Source organism: Amia ocellicauda, chromosome 17 (genome assembly GCF_036373705.1).
Source record: "Amia ocellicauda isolate fAmiCal2 chromosome 17, fAmiCal2.hap1, whole genome shotgun sequence".
NCBI lineage: Eukaryota > Metazoa > Chordata > Actinopteri > Amiiformes > Amiidae > Amia > Amia ocellicauda.
In genome coordinates, this window is record NC_089866.1 from 14,541,377 (window position 1) to 14,567,373 (window position 25,997).

The 25,997-nt window shown below is 47.4% G+C and overlaps 2 protein-coding genes across 3 annotated transcripts; both read left to right on the forward strand.

Annotated features, from left to right (window-relative positions):
* On the forward strand, positions 1 to 15,338 carry cabp1a (calcium binding protein 1a). Of its 2 annotated transcripts, XM_066689711.1 has the most exons (7): positions 6,190 to 7,460; positions 10,888 to 11,088; positions 13,294 to 13,324; positions 13,462 to 13,605; positions 13,761 to 13,870; positions 14,093 to 14,240; positions 14,611 to 15,338. In XM_066689711.1, the coding sequence occupies exons 1-7, from the start codon at positions 7,416 to 7,418 to the stop codon at positions 14,634 to 14,636; spliced, it is 705 nt and encodes a 234-aa protein (XP_066545808.1). In that variant the 5' UTR covers positions 6,190 to 7,415; the 3' UTR covers positions 14,637 to 15,338. The 2 variants fall into 2 exon arrangements, with proteins under 2 accessions (XP_066545807.1, XP_066545808.1); XM_066689710.1 differs by lacking the exons at positions 6,190 to 7,460; positions 10,888 to 11,088 and adding an exon at positions 1 to 1,153.
* A 1,417-nt stretch (positions 15,339 to 16,755) lies between these two features.
* On the forward strand, positions 16,756 to 24,176 carry mlec (malectin). The gene is made up of 5 exons (XM_066689963.1): positions 16,756 to 17,596; positions 18,743 to 18,921; positions 19,047 to 19,223; positions 19,356 to 19,413; positions 20,717 to 24,176. The coding sequence occupies exons 1-5, from the start codon at positions 17,374 to 17,376 to the stop codon at positions 20,962 to 20,964; spliced, it is 885 nt and encodes a 294-aa protein (XP_066546060.1). The 5' UTR covers positions 16,756 to 17,373; the 3' UTR covers positions 20,965 to 24,176.
* Positions 24,177 to 25,997: the final 1,821 nt, after the last annotated feature.

Sequence of the window (25,997 nt, forward strand, 5' to 3'; positions counted from 1 at the left end):
GTGTGTGTGTGTGTGTGTGAGAGAGAGAGAGAGAGAGAGAGAGAGAGAGAGAGAGAGAGAGACGGAAGACACGGGTATCAGGAGAGCCAGAGAGAGAGTTTTCATAACGATACGCTGCTGTCAACCTATTTACACACACATACACACACATGCATGTATGTACCTGTGCACATGCAGCTGTGTACACGAACGTACACACGGGGATACCGCCGGGATAGCGAAGAGGCATGTGTGCGTTTCTGAGGCATGCTATTTAAATTGCATTTTCTTCCACTGCAAAGAAAATAGCTGTCAGTAACGGCGCTACAGTGCCCAGAACAACAATCAGAGTAAATCAGAATAATCATCAAATAACAATCTAACACGGCTAATTACAATGAGCAACACGATGCCGAAAAGCGAATCCAAAACCTCGCTGTTAAAATCCTCAGCGGCTATTCGGAGATCCGCCGCCCAGCCCGAGAACCCGGCGAGCGGTCGCAGGACTCAAGCTCGTCCGGTTGAGGAGTCGTGTTGGCCGGCCGACTGCGACACCAGCTCCCGGAGACCCCTGTGTCACCCGCACGCCGTCAGCAGCCGGGAGAGGGAGAGGGAGAGCGGGGTGAGGAGGGGGAACCGGAGCCAGTCACATGCTCCCCTCGCCCCCGGCTACAGTCAAGGAGAGCAGCCGGGCAGGGAGGGGGGCTGTGCGGTTGACAGGAGAGCGACGGACCGGGGAAAGCAGTCCAGACAGCACCGGCCCCCCAGCCAGCACCACCACCACCACCATCAGCACCACCACCACAGGCCAGGCCGGGGGGAGCATCCTCCCCTGCCGCAGCCAGGAGACCCCGATCCGGCCCGGCGTACCCCCTCACCTGCCCTGACCCCCTCCCCGCACTCCAAGCGCCCCAGCACTGAGGACGCTGCGTTTTTCTTCGAGCCGAGCAGCAGGGAGAGGAGCCGGGCAGGGGGCTCGTCTCTCAGCCTGGCCTCCGACCACTCTGCCGCCAACAGCCAGCTCTCCCCCGGCTCCACCTCCCCGCTGCCCCCGTCCTCCAGTCGCTCCTCCGGCCGCTCCGGTAGAAGCAGCAGCAGCAGCGCCGCCTCCACACAGCCCGACTCCAGTCTGGCTCAGACCCTACACCCGATCCTAAACTCTGTATTCGGCCAGGTAAGTCCTGGGGGCTATTTATGATGATGATAATGATGATGATGATGATGATGATTGTTATGTACTGATGCACGCTAATAAAACGTGCAGGTTGACAGCGCCACTGGGGCGGGTGAATGGGAAGCGTGTTGCTCTCGCTATGGGAGGGATGCTGATGCTACAAGTGCATTAGATGTAGAGACATCGTTCGTGCAACAGTGTGTGCACTCCACTGCAGCCGGCAGAGCAGGGCGATTCAGCGCTGGTCAGTGTGTGTAAGTGTAGAGGAACAACTCCGTAGCAGCCCTGCCTTCCCGGGTGAAGTGTGTCTGTGGTTGCGGGTTCGAGGTCTGGTTCCTTACAAGGGGCGCTTGAGATTGGCTGCCCGCGGTCGGAGAGGCGGACTTCATTCAATGCAAGTAGGTTTTGTGCACCTGCACAATGAAGCGTCTCGCAAGTGGGTGCCGGTTTGATTTTGGGGGGTGTTCTGGAAAATGATGCTGCCTATACTTTCAGGAATTGTGGGCGTTTTTTGTGTGTTTGCTTTTGCCATTGAGTGAGGAAACAAATGTTAATAATTAACAAATTAATTATTAATGAGTTAATTGAATGTAGAGATTCCCATGGACCAGCCTGTGAGCTGTGCAGAGAGCTGGGGAGCAAGGACAAGACCAGTCTTATTGATTGACTGATTGATTGATTTACTTACTTATATTATTTAGTGGGTCTTGCTGTTTGAGTATGCAGTGGCTACCTGTGAGGTTTCCAGTCCAGCAGCATTCAGCCCAGCAGTGTCCAGTCCAGTCACAAGAAATCCAGACTGAAGGTGTTGTTGGTTTCAGTACCTGCTCTTTGTCGTGATTGAGAACCTCTGTAATTATTTAATTAGGGGCCCAGGGTGATGGTGTGTGTGTGTGTGTGTGTGTACATGCTTTTGTATGTGTGTGTGTGTGTGTTACAGCCAGACCCCCTAGCAGGACTCTCCTTCTCTCTGCAGCATCACAGCAGCGGTCACGGTGGACACTGTCCCACACCTGACTGACACAGCAGGCCAGTGCCAGGAACTGCCTGTCCTGTATTAAAAGTAAAGTATATGGGTTGTGTAAGGCGGTGACAGTCCAGGGACATGGCTTTACTCAGCACGGAGTCCAGTCAGACTCTGTGCACTGAGGGAGTTCCTGGCGCGTCTCTACTGGTCACACAGTGGAAACAGACCCAAGGCTACTGAAGCCAAACCTATAGGACTTCTTCATCCACATGTTCATATTCACCCTCGCCCAAGCAAAGGCTTTCAATATAAAGCATTATAGCAACGCTACCCCAACAACAGGCGTGAGCACTACAACCTGCTGACGATGTTGTAACCCTGAACCACACGGACGCCTGACCTATACACCTGTACACACCTGCGCACATCTGTGCACACCTGCACCCCTGATCAGAGCTGTGAAGCATCTTCTTAGTGATTCATGCTGGCAGCATTCAGCCCCTCAGGGACGGCCTGAGCACCTCTGTCTGACTGTGTCAGATTAGATCCAGTAGTGCTGTGTCAGTACTGATGTCATTAGTGGGGTATTAGCACTGTGAGCTCAGAGGCCCTGTGTCAGTACAGTATTGCTGAGACTGTGGAACTGGTTTTGCACATTCCTAAGGCATTGTTATGTATTTATGGGTTTTTGACAGTGAGTCAGTCAGTCCATCCGCCTATCAGTCAATGTGTCAGTCAGAATAACAGTGAGTTAGATTGTCACTCTGACCGAATCACATATATTTCTGATGGTCGGTCGTACCCACCCCCCATCCCATTCCCTTCAGCTATGCAACTTAGCCCCCCCCCCCTCGCCAGCCCTGCTAAAGGCACAGGGAAGGACACTTTCTCACAGGAGACCCGTCAGCCTCACTGCTCTGACACATAAGTCTTTTTTTGTTTTGCATTTGGGTTAAACTAATTAGTCACTCTATCCCCCAGGAGCAGACAGGACATTTATAAAAAGTCAGTTCAGAAGTTCAGTTAATTAAAAAAAAAAAAAAAAAAAAATATATATATATATATATATATATATATATATATATATATATATATATATATGTAAGAGTCACGTCCATGTTGTGAGAGCCAGCTGCTGTGGTCGTGGGGTGGCTGTTCTCATTAATACATTATTATAAGTAGTACATTTGTACATGCAGTGAATACATTGGTATTATTACACAGCAACACAGCACAGCACTAAGCACATCACTACAGCACAGCAGAGTGACACAGCACAATGGCACAGTACGGCAGCACTACAGCACAGCACATGCACTACAATACAATACAATAAATGCGAATAATAAGATAAGATACAATGCAGTGCTTTCTAATTGTGTACTTCCCCCACATCAAACTCACTCTCGCACTAACCACCACACGCTCACACTCCCACACTGTCACTCTGTAATACTCTCACTCTCTCACTCTCTTATACTCTCACTCTCTCACTCTCCCACACTCTGACATTCCCACACTCTCACTCTCTCCCACTCTCCCACTCCCACACTGTCACTCTGTCACTCTCTCACACTCTCACACTCCAAGTATAAGATTCCAACTCTACCTGTATGACTCTGATACAGCAGCTCTGAGACCCTAATATTGATGTTGTAACAGTGAGACACATTGAGGTCTTCCAGAGTGTCTGTTAGTAGAGCAGTGAGAGTCCTTGCACTGTTCTGTATTGTACCAGCAGAGGGAGAGAGAGAGAGAGAGAGGAGGTCGAGAGGGAGACACAGAGGGTGCAATAAGGGATAGACAGAGGATGGAGAAAGGGAGACAGGTGAAAGAATACAGAAAGAGAGAGAGGAGAGGGTGAGAAGGAGGGAGAGACTCCAAGCAGCAGACAACATTGGCCCACTGCTAACTGCACAGCTGCAACTTACTGCCAGCATACTGCCAACCTTCTGTCAACCTTCTGCTGACTGACTGATTGATTGACTACTCCCTCTCTATGCCCCTTTCTCTCTCTCTCACTCCCCTGCTGTTGTCTGTATCAGGTTCCCATTAATATTACAGCAATAATGTATCAATCCTGAAATAATATCACTGAAGCCACAAACACACACACACACACACTTTCTCACACACACTCTCTGACACACACATACATACACACACACTTTCTTACACACATACACACACCAGCTTGCACATACACAAAAGAAACAGAGCTAGTGGACCATAACATAGTAACCCCTCTGACACACACATACATACACACACATCTACCCTATATCCCATTCTCTCTATATTAACTCTCACACTCTCACACGCACTGTCCAACTGAGCCAGACAGACAGGTATGTGCAATACTGTACTATACTCTGCAGGACTGTACCTAACTATAGTATACTGTACTGCACTGTACTTAACTATACTTACTGTACTGCACTGAACTATACTAAACTGTACCTATCTATTTTGTACTGTATTGTACTTAACTATTCTCACTGTCCTGAACTAAACTGCATTTTACTGCACTGTATGGCACTGTGCTGTTGCAGATTAGACTTACTGTACTCGAGTTCGCTCTGGTGAAATGTATTGGGCTGTGCTATGCTGCATTTAAATAAGTTGACCTGTGCTGTCCTATTCTGCAATGTCCTGTCCTGCCCTATGTGTGTGAGAAGGAGTGTGTGTGTGAGTTTGCCAAGGTGACAGTGTGTGTGTTTGTCTGCCTGCTAGTGCCTTTGTGATTGACAGCTCTACTCCCAGGGGGCTAAGCCACACAGACTCCTCTCCTGCTGTGATTGGTGCATTTTTCTGGTGCTCTGGTCCTTCATTGGTGCATTAGCCCCCAGCCCCCTGCTCTGATTGGTGCCTGGGGCTCCTCACGACCTTCTGGAAAGGTCCTGCAGTGTGCTAATCAAAACAGGTCTGTGTGTCTGTATGACACTCTCCTTCTCCTTCTCTCTTTCTCTCTCTTCCTCTGTCCTGTCCCTCACACCTCCCTCTCTCCCTCTCTCCTGTCTCAGGGTGTCAGTGCTGTAATTGGGAGCTCTGCACATTCTGAACTCCAGTTCTGTCTTCCTTAAATTCAAAACACATCCCTCCATCATCCCTCCTCACAGGGCTACGCCTCTCCTCTACCTGTGTGTGTATATATCAGTGTGTGCGTGTGTATGTGTGTGTGTGCCTGTATATGTGTACAGCTGCATGTGGGTGTGTGTGTGCATGTGTGTATATGTGTTTGTGTGTGTGTATATGTGCATGCGTGTGTGTGTGTTGCTGCGCACTTGCGTGTGTGTGCTGTGATGTAATTTGACTGTGTGAGGCTGATTTGTGCTGAAGTTCACAGAAGGAGCCTGAGGGGGCGGGGGTAAGAGTGGGGGGGAGGGGGCACTGGGCGGGGGGGCAGGCAGGGGGCATGTGGGGAGTGTCGACGCTGGACTATGTTTGTTATTCATAAGGATGAATCATTTCACTGTCCCTTCAGCAGGGAGAGAGAGAGAGAGAGGGAGAGATGGAGTCATGTGTGTACTGAGGTTTTGTGTTGTTATCTGTGCTTTGCTGTTTTTGAAACCACAGTTAAGTCATTTTACTGATCTGACAGACATTGAGACTGAATGACAGGTTGACTGTGTGCAGACTGACTTCTCTGAAGGTGGAGAATGATTGAGAACCTCTGTAATTAATTAACTAGGCAGGTCAGCACTGTCCCTAAGTCACCGCTGCAGTGGGGCCCAGGGTGATGGCGTATGTGTGTGCGTGTTGTGTGTTGTACGTGTGTGTGTCTGTGCTACAGGCCCTCCAGCAGGGCTCTCCTTCTCTCTGCAGCATCACTGTCACAGTGGACACTGTCCACACCTGGATCGACACAGCAGGCCAGGGGCAGGTGAATGCACCACGTCGTTTATTAACATGAAGTGGACACAGCTCTCCTTGCCCCCAAGTCCCATCAGACATCTGACCTAAAGAGATGGTTTATTCATTCATTTATTTGTTTCTTTATATATTAATTTGTTCTTATCTATCTATCTATCTATCTATCTATCTATCTATCTATCTATCTATCTATCTATCTATCTATCAATCTATCTATTAGATTATTTGTTTCTTTGTTAATTATGTTGTGCTGAGAGTTTCGTTGTTGCTGTCCAGACCAGTCACTCGGTCACAGCCTATATTCCAGAGGTCTGGTGTGCCAGTGTGCGGCTCTGAAACTCTTAAACTGGGGACCTGCTGTGGCCCCGAGCGGCTACAGTGGGCACAGGGCAGCCTGCCCCCCTCTGAACACACAATGTGCCCCAGTCTACGCATGGCAGCCGTGCACAGCGCACTAATGAAGCAGAGACCCATTCGTATTCCTCCATCTGTTTCTGAAATATAATTTGTAACTCCAAGTCTGCTTGAGTTAATTGCCCGTTTCTGTGTGTTTGTGAGTGTGCGTGCGTGCATGCGTGTGTGTGTGTCTTGTGAGTGTCTGTGTGTTTCTGTATTTGAGTGTGTGTTTGGATTAGTGTGTGTGTGTGTGTGTATTCAAGTGTGTGTGTGCGTGTGTGTTTGGATTAGTGTGTCTGTCTTTGCTTGGGGGAAGGTAGCACTGGTTGACATGGCTGTCTGTGAGAGTCTGTTCATTTCTCTCTCTCCCCTCCCTCTATCTCCCTCTCTCTCCCTCTCTCTCTCTCCATCTCCGTGTGTGGATGGCTCAGGCTCCAGTCTGTGCAGGACCGAGAGAGCGAGGGAGTGAAAGAGTGAGTTAGTGAATGAGTGAAGGAATAAGCTGCTCTTGCATCTTTTTTTTTAAATTTGTTTGTTTTCCACTTTCTGCTCTGAGCGCTTACATCTCTCACCAGGAAGAAATGCATGCATCTCTCTCTCCCTCTCTCCCTCTCTGTTTTTCTCTCTGAGTGGCTCCGTGTATGTGTGTCTGCTCCTTTGGTCTCACTCTCTCCTAAGTGACAGGACTTTTCTTGTACTTTAAACCCTCAATCTTTCCCTCTCTTCCTCTTTCACTCTCTCCTTGTCTGAGTTTTCGGGGGATCCCCTCCACCCCCCCAGAACCCCCATTCATGGCTGTCTTGCACCCCCTAGTCTGGGTGCCCCCCCCTGCAGGCAGGAGAGAGACGCACCGGACAACTTCATCCTCCCCCCTGATAGCCTGACTGCGCAACAGAGACAGACAGACAGACAGGCAGACAGACAGGCAGGCAGGCAGGCAGACAGACAGACAGAGACAAAGACAGAGGGGAGAGAAGAAGAGAGAGAGGGGGAGAGAAAAAGAGAGAGGGGAGCCAGGGCTGAACGATGGGTAACTGTGTGAAATCTCCACTCAGACGCCTTTCCAAGAAGGTAAGCACTTGTTTTCCAGGCTCCTGTGCTAGTATTAGTTTTTATTGTGTTTGTTTGGGTTGTTTTTGTAACGTTCGTTTTGTCTGAGTGTGTGTGTGCTTGGCTTTACGAGTTAATGTTGCTGTGTGTTTATGCTGTGACTCCACTGTGCTGAATTACTGTTGTGCTGTGCTGTGCTGGGCTGCACTATGCTGTACTGTATTACACTGCACTTTACTGCACTGTACTGTACAGTATTTTACTGCACTGCACTGTTTTGTACAGTATTATACTGCACTGCAATGTTTTGTACAGTGTTATACTACAGTGTACAGCATTATACTGCACTGTACAGCACTGCCTTGTTGCTGTAGCCCTGGCCAAGAAATATAAAAAATGGTCCAGCTGGATACTTCACACAGACAAGGCACTGGAGCAGCACAAGGCTGGACAAAGACTAAAGCAGAGTGAGAGAGAGAGAGGGCAGGGGATGGAGTGCTAGCTTGACAGATAGATAAACAAGCAGTAGAGTCAATCGCTTGTCTTCTTCTCTCTCTACTTCTCTCGACTCAATGCACTTCTCCTCCCTCCTCCCTCCCCCTCTCTCTTCCTCTCTCTCTCTCCTTCCTCCCTCCCCTCGTCAGTCCATTCCACAGGCTGTAAAGTGACAGGCGGCCACAAGGGGGGGGGTGGGGAGGAAGAGCGAGAGAGGAGGACAGAGGGCAGAGAGAGGAGGGAAGGAGGAGGAGGAGGAGAGATAAACCCAGGGCTACAGAGGAGGCAGCACTGCCAGGGTTAACACAGGGTCTCTGTCCTTCATATGTGTTCATATATGTGTGTTCTTATCAGCACTATGGCGGGGCACTATGGTTGGGGGCTTAAAAAATGAGATTGAATTCAAGCTGCTGCTACCTCCCCAGAACTAATAATAATAATACATTGTAGCCCTGGGAGGAATATGTCCCACTCTGCTTTGAGAATGGCTAACTGACCACACTATCCCAGTGAATGGCAGTGGGGCAGCCCTCTGTAGCTGAGGTTTAGCACCAGTGCTGTCCAGTCAGGCTGTGTGAGCGAAATCCAGCTCTTCTGCCTATTCTCCATCACCCCGCCAACCCCCACTGCACCGTCTCTCTTACACTGCTGCCCCTCACAGCCTACAACCTGAGGGAGGGAGAGAGAGAGAGAGAGAGAGAGAGAGAGAGGTAGAGAGAGAGATATTTATACTACAGATGTGGGAAATGAGAGAGAGGAAATAAGGAGAGATAGAGAGAGGGAGAGGGAGGAGGGGAGACTGGGAGAGAGAGGGATAGTTATGGAATAAGGGGCGACAGAGAGATAGAGAGAGATTTACATTTATAATACAGAAAAAGGGGGGAGAGGAGGGAGAGAATGAAGAAGTGTCAGGAGGAGAGAGAGAAAGGATGAGTAGGGCAAGGAGAAAGAGGGAGAGAGAAGCAGAAAGAGAGGGTGAGTAGGGAGGGAGAAAGTGGAACAGATATTTACAAATAGACATACTGATTTGTGCCAGTGCAGGGCCAACACGTCAACCCTCAGCTTATCACCAGCCAAACAAGCCAGACAGCTCCAGGTCAGCAATCAGGGGGTTACAGATACAGGTCGTCCATACATCTGTCCATCTGCCTGTCTCTGTCTCTCTGTATGTCAGTCAGTCAGTATGCAGTCAGTCAGTCAGTGTGCCAGAGTGCCAGGGTGTCCGTTAGTTAGTGTGTCAGTTAGTAAATTTGTCAGTCAGTTAGTGTAACTCACTCTTTCAATGTGGTTAAGTAGCCTTTCAATGTAGCCTCTTATCCAAATTATAAAATCCCTCTCTCTATCTCTCTCTCTTTCTCTCTATGTAAACACACACAGAGAGACTGCAATTAGTGTTTCCACTATGCCCGGGTTTAGCATAGGTATAAAACTGGGTTTGACAAAAAAACAAATCATACTTGTGTGCACAGTGCAACAGCAAATGTATTCTTTCGTGTATTTTTTAATTCGATGAGAAGACTGAAGCGGGAATGTTAATTCAGTAACCTGTTGGCAAAACCTACAGTATAATTGAGCACTGTAGCAAAAATACGAGGAGTTCAAGAAAAATGTTCCGATCCAATCTCAGTTTGGTTCTACTTTCTATAAGAAATAAATGGCCAATCAGCCAGATGCAAAAAGTATCCAAACAAGGTATTGCAAAGAGATGGGAGCTGTACAAGGTCGCTTCAGTTTATACAAATGATCAATACATAATAACTATGTGAATTAATACATAATAATAATAATGATAATAATATTATCATTATTATCATTATTATTATTATTATTATTATTATTAACTGATTTTGTGTTTAATTTCAGTTCCACATAAAATACAGACAACAAAAAAGGCATTTATTATTTTACTTATTTACTATTACCTTCTTGATATGGCAAGGGGTTCTCGTTTAATGAATAAAATAAGGGGAAAAATAAGATTTCAGGAGTTCAGTCAACTAATATGTTTTATGTGTCCAACAGTGTGTCACAGAGTGAGGCGTGCGCCTGCGAGGTGCCGTGGTGCGCACACTGGGTTGAAAGTATTGTATAATTGCATTTGAGAGAGAGGGAGGAGAGAGAGAGAAGCACCATCGGAAAAGTTTAGAGTGAGCTTAGTGTTTTTTATTTACTTATTTTTATTTTCATATTGCTTATTTTTCCTATTTATATGCCTATGAAATAATTTTGTCACAAAGCCCGGGTGCCCCAGGGACCCCGGTTTTATAAACTTTAAACTCGAAAAACCCAGGCCTGGAATTTTCTCCCGGGTTTGGAAACTCTAACTGCAATGTTGTAGTTGTGTGCTGATCAGCAGTGCACATCACAGCAGGTTATGGCCTCCTCTCCTACACTCACACTGACACACTCAAACACTCAAACACACTGACACACATTCACACTCTGACACCCTCACTCACTGATGCACTGACACACACACTTTCCTATCCCCCACCTTCCTTCTTCCACTCCTGCCTGACGTTCTCTCCCTCTCTCCCTTTCTTTCTCCTGTTTACTGTGAGATTGACAGTGTGCAGTGCTTCTCTGGCTACTGTGATGAGTCTCAGTAAACAGTTATGACACAATGAGACTGAAAAATGTCAGTGTGTTTTGGAGCTTTGTGTGTGTAAGTGTGTGTGTAGTGTGGAACATTGTGTGTCATTCAGTTGATACAACTAATATTGTGTTATTAAATAATGACTGAAACTGACTGACTGCCTGACTGACTGGACACCCTGGCACATTGACTAACTGACACACTGACCGAGACACTGACTGTCTCTCTGAACGAGTGCCCTCGTTCCCCCTTTCAGACCCCAGAGCTGTGCACTGTTAGCAGGTTCAGACCTCTCTCTCTAACACTGTCTCTGCCCCCTCCCCCCCTCTCCTGGGCCCTCCCCGGAAGATGCTCCAGGACGAGAAGCGAAGTTACAGAGCAGTGCAGTCTGCGGAGGAGCCGGTGGCAGGGGGGGGCACGGGGGTAGGGGTGGGGGGCATGCCGGGGGCATTCCAGGAGCCCCTGGTGGCGCTGGCACAGAACTGCGCCCTCATGCACAACCTGCTGGGACCCGCCTGCATCTTCCTCCGCAAGGGATTCGCAGAGAGCAGGCAGGCTGTACGTAAGTCTGTGTGTCTTTCTGTTTGTGTGTGTCTGTCTATCTGTTTGTCTGCAGTTACTGCTGGGTTATGCTGTGACTGGGGCAGTTACTGCTGGGATATGCTGTGACTGGGGCAGTTACTGCTGGGCTATGCTGTGACTGGGGCAGTTACTGTGACCGGGGCAGTTACTGCTGGCTATGCTGTGACTGGGGCAGTTACTGTGACCGGGGCAGTTACTGCTGGGTTATTCTGTGACTGGGGCAGTTACTGTGACTGGGGCAGTTCCTGCTGGGCTGTGCTGTGACTGGGGCAGTTACTGCTGGGCTATGCTGTGACTGGGGCACTTACTGCAGCCAATCAAAAGTTTCTGATCCACCTACAGACCCATCAGACGATATACGGTTGCGTTGTTGTTGGTTCTGGTCTGCCTTACCGCCTTGTCACGGGGCTCTGTGATTGGTTGCTGTGCCGGTGACAGCTACCTGCTTGACAAATAGTTGTGGCCCTGGTGCTGTGGCTCCTCCCAGCCTTGCGATGGTGGCTAGGTGGGGACATTCTGCGCTGGAGTTTTCACATTTTCATATTCAAAACTAACTTTATCGGAACGATGGGCTCACACAGGTGTTGCCAAAGCGTTTTCAGACACAGTAAAATAGAAAACAATCAACAAATAAAATGAAGCACAATCCTAAAAAAGTAAACACAATACACAGACTTTATAATTGTACAGATATATTTTACATAATTTATAGACAATGCTTCCATCAGAAATTTTACAGTGTAACCCCCAACTACCCCACCTGTGTCTACACTACTGTACAGCAGTGCTTGTCTTTGTATCAGGAGTTCACACCGTTTATTAAACAGCTTGAAGACACACAGGCCTCACTGAGCTCTGTGCACTAATGCAGTTTTTGGCAGCAGAGAGACTGGGTAGTACGAGAGAGGAGGGGAGGGGAAGAGAGGATGAGAGGGGAGAGGAGAAAGGAAGGGAGAAATTGATAGGGAGATACTTTGACTGTTAAATACACTTTATTAACTGATTTTAACAAAACAGAACAAAACTATTAATTATATTCCACCCCCACCCCCACCCCCACCTCATACCTCTAGGAGCAGAAGGAGGGAGGGGGAGAGAGAGAGATGGAGAGCAAGAGAGGAGGAAAGAGGGAGAATAGTGCAGTTAGTTCACTCAGCCAGTCAGTCATTAAGAAACTCAGCTGGTTGCAAATGAAGACGACATGGGGGGGACGAGGACGGGGACTGGGGGGCTACTTTGAGGAGACACACTTTCACACAGACACATCTGCTGGTGTATATTGGGTGTTTGAAACTACTCCTTTTTGTGCTCTGTTTTGTATTGTTATTATTGTGTTTTTTAATGCCAGGGCTATCTGTGAGAATGTGTGTGAGAGTGTGAGTGTGTGTCAATGAGAGTGAGTATGTGTGTGTGTGTCAGTGTGTGTGTGAGAGTGAGTGTGTCAGACTGGCGCTGTTGTTTATGTGATGGTAAGAGTTGTGCGTCAGCCTCAGTCTCTGTCATTAAGCAGACCCCCTGTGTGACAGACTGGCACAGCGCAGGGCTCCCTCTGTCTGTCGGTTTCACTCATTTTCTCTGAGTGTCTTTCAGTTTCTCTAATTCAAATTCAAATTGAGCTTTATTGGCATGACCTTTTTTTTTTTTGCTAAAGCATGTAAGATGCAGGTGATACATAAAAACAACAAGCAAATATATATTTATAGATCATTAGGTACATTAAAACATATACATTAAACATCATTAAAATACATGAATAAATAATAATGAAAAATAATGAGCAGGATAGCAGGAAGTGCGTCTCTATTTCAATCTCCTGCACAGCCACTCCTCTCTGGCGACCCAGGATGGTCTGTGGTCACTGAGTCTGTACCTTGTCGATGTCTGCCTTTCTTTGGGTTTTTATATTTTTAGGTTTTCTGCAAATGTAATATACCTGTTAAGTTAATCTATTAATTTTAAACAGTAATTTTCGTTTTATGTCTCCTACAGGTTAAGGTCAGTGGTTTTGATTGTTGTGGTGACTTGACTCTTGGCTCTCTCTCAATGTAATGGAGTCAGTGTGATAGAGTCTGTGTGATAAGAGTCTGTGTGATAGAGTCAGTATGATATTGCCAGGGAAGTACTGTTACAGCTAACTATGGTGATGCCCTGTTGTGACCTCTCTCTGCTGTCTTCCCACAGGACCGTGAGTTGAGACCAGAGGAGATTGACGGTGAGTCTGTGTCTGTCTATCTGTGTGTGTATCTGTGTGTGTCTCTGTGTCTGTTACGAACTGTCTATGTAACCATATCTCACTGACTCTCTCTCACCTGTCTGTGCGTGTGTTTGTTTATGTGTTTGTGTGTGCAGAGCTGCGTGAGGCCTTTAAGGAGTTTGATAAGGACAGAGACGGCTTCATCAGCTGTAAGGACCTGGGCAACTGCATGAGGACCATGGGCTACATGCCCACTGAGATGGAGCTGATAGAGCTGAGCCAGCAGATCAACATGAACTGTGAGTGACTGACTGACTGACAGACTGACACGCTGACTGACTGACACACTGACTGACTGAGACACTGACTGGCTGACTGACTGACTGACTGAGACACTGACACACTGACTGACTAACTGACTGACTGACTGACTGTCCATCTGTCTGTCCTGCAGTGGGAGGTCATGTAGATTTCGAGGACTTTGTGGAGCTGATGGGACCCAAACTGCTGGCAGAGACGGCAGACATGATTGGAGTGAAAGAGCTGAGAGACGCATTCAAAGAGGTGAGATGGAGGGGGAGAAAGGGGAGGAGGAAGAGAGATGGGGAGAGGGGGGAAAGAGGGAGGGAGATGCAGGGAATAGAGGGAGGGGCAGGGTGGAATTGAGGATGGAGGGAAAGAGGGACAAAGTTGGTTGGTGACAGTTCCCTCTCTTTCCATTCCCCCTCCCTGTCTCTCCCTCCCTCGCTCCCCACTCCCCCTTCTCTCCCCCTCTCTCTCTCTCAGTTTGACACGAATGGCGATGGTGAGATCAGCACGGCAGAGCTCAGAGAGGCCATGAAGAAGCTCCTTGGGCAGCAGGTGGGACACAGGGACCTGGAGGACATCCTAAGGGACATTGACCTGAATGGGGACGGACACGTGGACTTTGAAGGTGAGGGAGAGAGAGAGACAGAGAGAGACTGAGAACGACAGGGGAGGGAGAAATATTATACTTCTTGTGTGTTTTGAAAACCTGACCCAGGCCCTTACAAGTTGCCAAAGCTTTTTTCGTTTTCATTTTATCAAGACAGTTAATTTTATTTTAGTGCACAATGTAGCTAAAATAAACACAGTAACACTTTGAATCAACCTCAGTGTGACAGTGAGACCAGGTCCGACTCACCTGCGTCCACAGTGACATCTTACAGGTGGGCCCCGATCAAGTTTGGGTGCAGAATCTATACAGAGCCCAGACTCCAGCAGTGTGCCTGGGTTTGAAGATTCACCTCTCTCCCTCTCTCCCTCTCCCTCTATCTGTGCAGAATTCGTCAGGATGATGTCACGTTGAAGGGGGAGGGGCATCTGCAAGGATTGTCACTGGAGGAGAGTTGCCGACCTACACTGTCCCGGAGAGCGAGAGAGAGAGAGAGAGGACGGGACGGGACGGGACGGGACGGGGGAGAGAGAAGACTGACTGAGCCATCAACCCTGAGGGAACTGGAACAGCATCACTGACCTCTGACCTCCAAACTCTAAACCTTGTACTGAGGAGAAAGGCATTAGTATCATACCCCCTCTCCTCTCACCACCCCCTCATCCCTCTGACTGACTGACGGACTGACTGACTCACCGAGACACTGACTGACTGAGACACTGACTGACTGAGATACTGACTGACTGACTGACTGACAGACTGACTGACTGCCAGCCTCTAGCACTTTCTAACCCCCCCCCCCAATCTGTCTCATATCTTGGTTGGGGGCTGGGACCCCCACCCTCCCCCCTGTTAAAACTGCAATATCAATGAATTCTGCTAATTACTGCTACATATATGTATGTCTTTCTGTCTTTGTGTGTCTGTGTGTCTGTGCCGGGGCAAGTCCTTCTGTGTGTGTGAGTGTGTGGGTGTGAGTGTCTGAGTGTGTGTATCTTTTATTCTGTGTGTCTGTGTGTCCTATATCTGTGTTTGTATGCATGCCAAAAACTATATAATAAACTTTAAAGAAATCTGTTCTTATTCAAATATAAATTAATAAATTCTATAATGTGATGATCAGTGTGTGTGTGTGTTTTGGCACTAGTCTCCCGCCTGCTTCTCCCACTCAAGAATGTAAGAAATACACAAATAAAAAAATCATAAGAAGTGCAGTGGGCTTTGGAGACAATGTTTAAAATTGAGGAGAGACATAATTCAAGGTGCAGTAACAACACGGCCAGGGTGGAAGTAGGTCGCCTGCCGGTCTCCCCGCAATGACTTTCTCAATATCAGCTGATGAGGACCGGCCGACTGACAGCCCCGTTGCCATGGAGACCCCGGATCTGTCCCGGCTCCCAGAACTGTGTGGCCCCCCGGTGGCCCCGTCCGGAACTGCAGTTGCATTACTTTCGTAGCTGCAAAAAAATAACTACAAATATTGGAGTGGTGTTAAAAACGTATGAAGAACTATGCAGCACAATATTCACAGCGTTATGACGAAAAAAATAAATCAGTCAGTACCAGATACAACGAAGGTGATCTGGAGTGCCTGTATTTTCGTGAATACTTTGACTTATTAATTATTCTTTATTATTACTATTAATCATTATTATTACTAATTACTATTATTATTCATTTTGATTAACATCCGTCTCGAACTGCACAGCATCTACCATCGCCATGGCAACGTGTTCAAGCTCTCATTCATTCGCCTGGTATCCCATCATGCACCGCACGCACGCTGCGCTGGATCAACCTAATTGGACAAGTCTGGAAGAAGCCATTTTTCTAAGAAAAGGGATATATAGCTTGCCTTCTGCCTTATTTGTGGATATTCGCTGATCAATCTCATGTAGATAATGTCGACATTTATAAGTAACCCGGGCTATTGTGTCATGTGTATTTTGTCGTGGTTCACAACAGAGTTGAATAGCGTGTTTACGATAGTCCGCTTTCAATGTGTCTCCCTGCAGTCGGTGAGCTTGTGGTACTGTCTGTCGGAATGGCATTCCGCCAGGTTCAACCATTTTCATAGAAGGGTGAATCCGACAAAAGTCAATTGTTATTAATTTGTCACAGTCGGCTTGAGGAAATGATGGAATAAATTTAACGTCAGTTCTGTCACTTTATAATGTAACCATTGTTATCAATGTTGCTTAACAGGGAAACGCGACGTTATCTCTCTGATTGCGTGGATCCATTTCCCCCCCATAGTGACAAAGTGGACTCGCCTTCCGCATTCTGCCAACCGAACAGCTCTGCGGCGCAACCATACTTTAGACCCCCGCCCCCCACGCCTTCCTATTGGCCCGCGATTGCCGCTTCATTATCATAACGGCCTGAAATTCGAACCCCCAGGGTCGCCGGTCTTTCCGTTCTTCTATGTGATTGGTCAACTTTGAGCCTGCGCCTTAATGCATACTTATAAACTCATGAATATTAAATAAAACATTCACGCAGAGCCTCTTGATTGGCTTTACTGGTTGTCAGTCAGGCTAGGTGACACGCAGAGGAAGTTCGGTTGCTTCCATGTTGAACCTGCATCAACTCCGAGCCGATGTACCGTGCAGGCCTGAATGGACATTAAGGAGAATTATAATACGGCCGATAATATAAATAATAATAATAATAATAATAATAACAACAACGAGAGTAATAATTTCAGATACGACGCAAGATTAAAAAAAGAACTGAACACGGAAGAGCAAACGCAGAGAGACACGGAAGACAAGGCACTGTACATGAGAAGAGGCAGTTTGCAGAAATATTTATAAAATCGTGCAGGACGAGAGTGACAGCGTGTGGGACAGCTGGACGCGGGGCGCAGCTGCACACTGCGGCTCTGCAGGAGGAGGCATTTAAACAACGAGGAAGTATTACTCCTCAACCGAAATAGTTTGCAGATTTTTAATATATATATTTATTTATTTTAAATTTAAAAGTGTACAGAGACTTTTCCCCCCTTCCTTCATACAAACACGTTCCTGCTTATCTCTCTTGACTTTGCAAACGAGCAGACAAGAAATCCACCCAATCATTTCTCTCCACTGAACTGCTGCTGCCGCTGCACCGGTCGTTGCTGGATTCTGAGACCCGGCTCGGAGGTCTCATGCGGCGGGATGTGGCGGTGTGGGGGCCGGGGCTGGCGGTCGCTGTGCTCTGGCTAGTGGCTGTGTGGGAGCCTGTCCGGGGGGACGGCGGGGGCAGCAGCTCCGGCACGGGCAGTTTGGCCGACCGAGTGATTTGGGCCATTAATGCCGGCGGCGAGGCGCACACAGACATCTACGGGATCCACTACCGGGCTGACCCGCTGGAGGGGAGGGTGGGAAAAGGTGAGCGAGAGGGATCGGGGGTGGGTACTGGAGCATAGGTGAGAGATAGGGAAGGGAGGAGAGACTAGAGTTATTGGGGAGAAGGTTGACTGATAGAGGAGAGGAGGGAGGTGTACAGGGGGAAGAGTGAGTGAGTGAGAGAGAGAGGCGGGGGGAGAGGAAGGTGAGACTGGGCTCCTGGGAGGAGAGGAGAGCACTAGAAGAAAGGTGAGAGTGAGGAGGCCAGGGGAGAAAGGGAGAGAAGGTGGCTGTGGAGGAGGGGCAGTGGGGAAGAAAGCTTAGAGTGGGACACTCTTTCACTCTCCACCCCCCTCTCTCTCTCTCTCTTCCTCTCTCTGGCAGGTGTCATTACAGTTCATTTGCATAGGCTGTGTCCCTGTCTGTTTCTGTCTGCCTGTTACTCCAGATTTTACAGTAGTGTGTCTCGTCTGTTCAGTAGTGATGTTTACACCTCCTGTTATTCAATCCCATGTTCTGAATTAAAATTCTGCAGCTCCTGGTGCTGTGCTATACTACTGTACTACACTGTACCATGCTAACTTATACTACAATACTGTGCCACCCTACTACATTGTACTACACTGTTCTTTATTGTGTTGTGCTGTGCTTTGTGTTGTACTGTAGCGTGTTGCGTCTTGGTGTGATATTATATTCCAGATAAGAATCCTGCAGCTTCCAGTGACCTCTGCAGTGGCTTAGCCTGCTTTGCAGAGAGGGACTCTCTCTCTCTCTCTCTCTGTGTGTGTGTGTGTGTGTGTGTGTGTGTACACTTCCTGTTTCTATTGCTCTCCTGCGGTTATTTCCCTGATACTTTGAAGCAGTAAGAAGAGATAATGGTTACTAGGCAACCAGCAGGAAGTTGGGCACTGGAGTCATGTGATTGGATGTCACTACTGCGGGGGGGGGGGGGGATGTGTTTCACAGGACTGACCTGTCCTGCCTGTCAGTCAGCTTACTGCTCTTTCTCTCCCTCTCAACACTCCTCCCTGCTCCACACCCACACTCTCTCTCTCTCTCTCTCTCTCTAGGTTTGTACAGTTTTAGCATCCAGTGTGTGTGTAGATTAACACCTTTCTGCCTCCTCCTCCTCTCCCTTTCTCCTCTCTCTCCCTCCCTCCCTGTCTCTCTCTCTCCCCCCACCTTCAGCCTCGGACTATGGCATGCGGTTGCCCATTCTGCGGTCCAGCCCGGAGGACCAAGTGCTGTACCAGACAGAGCGCTACAATGAGGACACGTTTGGGTATGAGGTGCCGGTGCGGGAGGAGGGCGACTATGTGCTAGTGATGAAGTATGCTGAGGTCTACTTTGCACAGTCTCAACAGAAGGTACCGGCACAGCACCCCGTCTCTGTCTGTCTCGCTCTGCGTGTCTCCGTCTGTATTGCTCCGAATGTCTCCGTCTCTGTCTCGCTCTGCGTCTCTGCAGCTATGTGTTTGTCCTCCTCTCCCAGGTGTTCGATGTGCGTCTCAATGGGCACGTGGTGGTGCGGGACCTGGACATCTTTGAGCGCGTGGGCCACAGCACTGCCCATGATGAAGTCGTGCCCTTCTCGGTGCGCCGCGGCAAGCTGAGTGTCCAGGGTGAGGTGTCCACCTTCAACGGCAAACTGACCGTCGAGTTCGTCAAGGTGAGTGGGGCTACACGCTGACTGGCACAGTCAGTTCAGAACAGGAAACCAGAGATGCAGAGGTGGGGGGGTCTGGACACACACTTCCCCAGCTAATTTGCAGAAATTAACTGACTGTCTGTCCTTCTACAGGGTTATTACGACAACCCCAAGGTGTGTGCGCTCTACGTGATGAAGGGAACGCTCGATGGTGAGTGAGGGGGATTGTGGGATACTGGAGATGCTGTGCAGTAGACATTTCTCTTTCACACTAAATGCATTAAGATCGTTTTTCCACCGTCAAGGTGCTTTTTACACCAAACGTGTTCAAATTGTCAAAGCACAAAAAACATCTGTTTAACAGATAGTAGAAAAATATACATAAATCACGCATTGCATTTCGTTATTATGAATCAAATATAATGTGTAAGACGTGTTATTATTTGTACACCTTGTAGTAAAGACCAGTAGGAGTAAGTTGAGGGGATCCTCAGATATGGGCTGAGGAGACTCGGTGTGAGAGAACCTTAAAGGGTACCTGTAGTGATCGCATATGTATGTATAGATCAGGTGTTCCTGATACACGTTCAACCAATAACAGCCGACAATTTACTAACAATACGTAATTTAAGCTGTTTATAGTCCTTAAAGCTCGTTAAGTTTCACTCCACTGGAGTTCGAAAATGGCACTGGTGCTGTGACGTCATGTCGTTGATATATGTATATATGCTGTATATGGAAACTAGTTTAAACAAAGTACTGGCAAATACTGAGATTGTGATAATCGGTAAAGTTCCACTCAGTAAACGGATGATTATTAGTTGAACAACTTAGTTTTTAAATATCCAATATGTCAAATTTATATTGGGAGGCTATAACACGTTCTGAATTGTGCATGCAGATGTGAAAGGGGAAACTAAACATAATATCGCTTATAGTAACCTGCACGGTGTTGTATTTAACCCTCAGAGGATGATTTGGGCGGATCCCCCCAAAATTGGGGCATCAAAGTATTAATTCACGGGGAAACGATTTGTGAGACGTTTTTTTTGCTGCGTAGCTGAGATTCTTCTGAAAAGAAACGTGTGGTTTCATGTACTTACTGGCTTTAGAAATGCACTATGACATTACTATGGTCTGTCATCATCTTAGAGATTTTGTAACCAATCACAGACCCGTGACTTTATGAATATCTTGGACAGCTATCCTGGCATGCATATCATTGTCTGAAGAGTCTGCCTAGGCCGGTCAACAACAATACGTCATATTGACCTTTTACCTGGGTAAATAAATGGCAATATGGCGCCACACTCGAGTGATACTTGACCCGAAATGTTGACAAAGAAACTTGAACCATTTGCATATGCGTGCTTTGTTGACAATACCAGCACGATCAAAAGTTGTTTGTTTTTGACTACAGGTACCCTTTAATCTGCTCTTTTAGTGCATCAGAGCCCGTCAGTCAGTGCATCAGTTAGTCACTCTCTTCCTCTCTCCTTCTCTCTCTGTTCCAGATGTGCCAAAGCTGCAGCCGCACCCTGGGCTGGAGAAGCGGGAAGAGGAGGAGGAGGAGGAAGAGTATGGGGAAGGGGGGGAGGAGGGGGGGCGGAAGACCGCGGCAACGGCGGTGCCCAAACACCGGGTGCAGTCGGGCCCTCGGACCCCCAACCCCTATGCCTCCGACAACAGCAGCCTGATGTTCCCCATCCTGGTTGCTTTCGGGGTCTTCATCCCCACGCTGTTTTGCCTTTGCCGGCTCTGAGAGAGGTTAAGGAGGAGGAGGAGAGGGGGGTGGGTACTGGGGAGGGATGGAGGGGGGGCCTGGTTGCACATCAGCAGAGATGTGGAGAGAGAGAGAGAGAGAGAGAGAGAGAGAGAGAGAGAGAGACACGAAGATGGAGATGCAGCCCTTGTTTTTGCGCTTGATCGAACTGGAGTCGCCGAGAGAAGGAGGGAGGGAGAGTAAGAGAGACACTGATATATATACACACACACACGCACACACACACACACACACACACTAGACTGATACACACAGTTGCTGTAGGACTGTGAATCTCCAAGACCGGATTGGCCACGCTCTGCAAGAAGTGGGCATGAACCGTCGCTCTGATTAGCTGCCCGATGCCTCCGTGAGAACTCTGGCTCGTGAGTGTGATGCTTTTCTGAAGGGTGTGGTTGGGGAGGAAAGGTGTGGGTGGGGGGGTTTTGGACTAACAAGGCTACCTTCATTAGGAGGAAAGACTTGGCTTTGTGGGTACGAGGGGGGAGGGGGGAATTTGTGAATTGTGAATTTATTTTCTGGATACCAGAGCAAGAGAAATCATACTGAGGAGGAGAGAGAGACAGTCAGTGACAGTTCAGACTCTGTGTAAGGTGCTGGATACCATCATTTTGCATTATCCTGCTGTGTTTTGATGGAGCTGTGTGTGCTTTCATATGTCACTGCTTGTGCGATCTTTTTACTTTTTTTATTTATTTTTTTATTACTGTTTTACAATCATAATTTTCTATGTTTCGCTCTTCCCCTGTGGAGTTCCCCTTATTTCTGCGGTTTTGTTTGTTTCGATTTGATGACTCCAGTGTCCTGAGTCCAGTGGACTTGCCTTCAGCCCACCGTGACCCCCTAAACTCCCGCCTGACTGAATTTCTGTTTATTATTGGGGTCCCCCACCCGGTCACCCCCAGAAAACATTCAGGGAAACCAGTGAGATTTATTTATTTATATTTCTGAAGTCAAGATCAAATTAACAGCTGGGTCCGATGAGGATGTGTTGATGCCTTACGGGAAGACGTGTGTAATATTCTTCAGCTAAGCAGTATTTTAAATATATACCCCAGTGTAAAATGTGCATTAGTAATATACCAGTCTTCTGTATTGGGGCAGACTTACACTTGGGTTGGGGGGCAGGGTCAGAGGTCAGGGTGCAGGGAGTTGGAGGGGGTCAAAGTGAATTGCCAAATTCCACAGTGCCACATGCCCAGTGTGTCTTTGTTCTGCTCTCTTACTGTCTGCTGGTCATTTCTTGAGCGACCTAACTGTCTGTGCCAAACCGCCCTGAGCTCCCCTGCCCCCCTCTGCGTAGCCCACCAGGACTGCAGTCGCAGTGCAGTACAATACAATGAGAGTGCAGTACAACATAGTACAGTGACATTGTGGTACAGTAGTGTACTACAGTGCAATCCAGGATGGTGACGGTGCAGTGTAGTACAGAGACTCATGTGAGCCATAGCAACCATTTGTGCAAATAACTGAAGGATATCCCTCTCTCCCACCTCAGTCTCTCCCTCCCTTAAAGAAGAAAAGAAACTGAAGCAATAGACTGATTGACTAGCTAGCAGGAAAACTCAACTGATATAGAAGTGGCTGAATGATAAACACCTGCAGACTGTGTGTGTGTGTGTGTGTGTGTGTGTGTTAGGGTCAGTGTGTGTAAGCATGTGTGGTGGACGCAGCCCCAGTTAGACTGGAGTGAAGTGGACAGCCTAACTGTCTTTGTCTTTTTCGTCAAGTGTCACCAGTGTGGTGGTCTGGACAGGCTTTCCCTACGTCAGCCAGAGGGGGGGGGCGTTGTGTATAGCTGTATGTTATCAGAAAGACGGACAAGGTACGGGGGGGAGATCTGTGATGCAGTCCACTGTTCCGGGGCAAAGGGCGGAGAGTGGAGCAGCAACACAAAATTATAATCTAAGAAAATAAAACAAAACTCCTTTATTCTTTTATTTTGTTCCCTTTCTTTCATCTGGCTTTTGAAACTTTAAAAACAATGCCAAAGTTACGATTATTTTTCTTTTTTTTTATTTCTGTTCTGTGTCAGTGTGTGTGGTACTGTGCTGCGGTGCGCATGCTGATGCCGAGGACTGAGTACAGTGTCCTCTGGTTGCTGTTCACTGTTGTGGCTGTGTTCGTTTTTTTTTTTTTTTTTTTTTATTTGACCGTTTTTTAACAAGGACGATAGAAACCTTTCTGATGGAGTGAGAGGGAGGGATTGTGGCCTCAGCTCCTTAGACAGACTGAGATAGACAGTGGGACTGACCGACCAACTGACACTGAGTGTCTGGACTGAGGGATGAAAGTGGGAGTGGAATCACAGGTTTCTTGGATTTTTTTTTTTTTAATGTATAATAAATAAGAAGAACAATCAAAACTAATAATAAATAAAGATTTGTAGCTTTTTATTTTGTTCTCTCTCAGGATCTTTGGGGCTCAGGGCAGTGCAGCTCTCTGCTGATTTGTGTTCCTGTTGTGGGTGTGAATTGTGCACTGCTTGGTGATTTGGACATCTGTTTTGTGTCTTTGATTTTGATTTTTTTTTTTTCTGCTGTTTGTGTGGAGAGAAAGAGACACAATCCACAATGCCTTCATGATTACAATACATGCAAACATGCTGAACCACTTGGCCTCCGCCTGCTCTCCTTCTTGATATTTCATCTTTGTTTTTTAGTTTTTTATTCTGACTGCATTGCATGACTGTTCTGTCTGTGTGAGTGTTTTTCTGAGAGAGTTTACTGTTGTATTCACTTGTTATCTTCAATACTGTTAAAGAGTGGAGCTGAGGGGAGGGTGTTCAGTATACTACTGCACTGGGAGAGTGTTAGGAACAGTGTTGTACCCCCCAGCTGTGCTAGCTCTGCTCTGCTCTGGTCTAGCCACTGAGCTGCATCACACTGGGGTGAATCTCCACTGCACAACAGAGAGGAACTGATACACACACACACTTAATAACACACCCACTGACTTTCTCATTCCAGTGAGTCTCTCTCCCTCAGTTGCTCCTGATTTGGGCAGAACCACATTGATAATTGATATTGACTAGTGATGATATTAACCCCCTCCTCCTCCCAGGGGTACATGTTCTTTTTGAGGTGAACAATGTGTTACAGACCTGCCCCCTCCCTCTCTCAGCTGGGACGTGTTAGTTGAATTGACACCTGATTCCCCTTCCTTTTTAATAAATGTGCTATTTTATCTAAGCCTTTCACCACTCTGCCGTTGTGTTATTCCAGTTGTGTGGGTTTTAATGTGACACTACTGCGAAGCACAGAGGATTAGCAGTAATTATATGTAACAGGAAGTAGCTGTATAACAACATAGCAGGAAATACACTCACCTAAAGGATTATTAGGAACACCATACTAATACTGTGTTTGACCCCCTTTCGCCTTCAGAACTGCCTTAATTCTACGTGGCATTGATTCAACAAGGTGCTGAAAGCATTCTTTAGAAAGGTTGGCCCATATTGATAGGATAGCATCTTGCAGTTGATGGAGATTTGTGGGATGCACATCCAGGGCACGAAGCTCCCGTTCCACCACATCCCAAAGATGCTCTATTGGGTTGAGATCTGGTGACTGTGGGGGCCAGTTTAGTACAGTGAACTCATTGTCATGTTCAAGAAACCAATTTGAAATGATTCGACCTTTGTGACATGGTGCATTATCCTGCTGGAAGTAGCCATCAGAGGATGGGTACATGGTGGTCATAAAGGGATGGACATGGTCAGACACAATGCTCATGGAAGGCCGTGGCATTTAAACGATGTCCAATTGGCACTAAGGGGCCTAAAGTGTGCCAAGAAAACATCCCCCACACCATTACACCACCACCACCAGCCTGCACAGTGGTAACAAGGCATGATGGATCCATGTTCTCATTCTGTTTACACCAAATTCTGACTCTACCATCTGAATGTCTCAACAGAAATCGAGACTCATCAGACCAGGCAACATTTTTCCAGTCTTCAACTGTCCAATTTTGGTGAGCTTGTGCAAATTGTAGCCTCTTTTTCCTATTTGTAGTGGAGATGAGTGGTACCCGGTGGGGTCTTCTGCTGTTGTAGCCCATCCGCCTCAAGGTTGTACGTGTTGTGGCTTCACAAATGCTTTGCTGCATACCTCGGTTGTAACGAGTGGTTATTTCAGTCAAAGTTGCTCTTCTATCAGCTTGAATCAGTCGGCCCATTCTCCTCTGACCTCTAGCATCAACAAGGCATTTTCGCCCACAGGACTGCCGCATACTGGATGTTTTTCCCTTTTCACACCATTCTTTGTAAACCCTAGAAATGGTTGTGCGTGAAAATCCCAGTAACTGAGCAGATTGTGAAATACTCAGACCGGCCTGTCTGGCACCAACAACCATGCCACGCTCAAAATTGCTTAAATCACCTTTCTTTCCCATTCAGACATTCAGTTTGGAGTTCAGGAGATTGTCTTGACCAGGACCACACCCCTAAATGCATTGAAGCAACTGCCATGTGATTGGTTGGTTAGATAATTGCATTAATGAGAAATTGAACAGGTGTTCCTAATAATCCTTTAGGTGAGTGTATATGTGCGGTTTTAGGCGCTATTCACAATTACTTCCGACTGATAGTTCAAAGGAAAGGCACCTGCGCAGGCGCCTGTAAAGCTCATTGGCTGTGCAACATGTGGTCCACTGTTGATTGGTTAGTCACCATGGTGCCGACACAGCGTAGCACCAGGTGTCGAATTTCGAGACGGATTTTAGATGTCCGATATATTATACATTAATAATGAATTATTATATCTGCATAAAAAGCACAAACAACATATTAGGTGTCATGGAGAATCAGTTTGAAGTTTGGTATATGTAGCGGAAGAACTATAGGTTTAGCTGAACGGAATAATACTAGTGAAGATCTTGCAAGAAAAACATTCACATAACTATTAAGTTCGTGCAAGAGAACGAGATTCCCAATATCGCAGTGTAGACGAGGTTGCGCTGTGCCCCGCAGCGGCGACAGTGACGCGGCGCCCCGCAGAGGCGTGCGTGGG

Excerpts from the sequence above, each read along its gene's own strand:
- cabp1a (XM_066689710.1), top strand. The coding sequence starts at position 377 with ATGAGCAACACGATGCCGAAAAGCGAATCCAAAACCTCGCTGTTAAAA. Across the intron at positions 13,871-14,092 it reads TGAGAGACGCATTCAAAGAG|TTTGACACGAATGGCGATGG; the intron begins GTGAGATGGAGG and ends TCTCTCTCTCAG. Across the intron at positions 14,241-14,610 it reads CGGACACGTGGACTTTGAAG|AATTCGTCAGGATGATGTCA; the intron begins GTGAGGGAGAGA and ends CTATCTGTGCAG.
- mlec (XM_066689963.1), top strand. The coding sequence starts at position 17,374 with ATGCGGCGGGATGTGGCGGTGTGGGGGCCGGGGCTGGCGGTCGCTGTG. Across the intron at positions 17,597-18,742 it reads GGAGGGGAGGGTGGGAAAAG|CCTCGGACTATGGCATGCGG; the intron begins GTGAGCGAGAGG and ends CCCCACCTTCAG. Across the intron at positions 18,922-19,046 it reads TTGCACAGTCTCAACAGAAG|GTGTTCGATGTGCGTCTCAA; the intron begins GTACCGGCACAG and ends CTCCTCTCCCAG.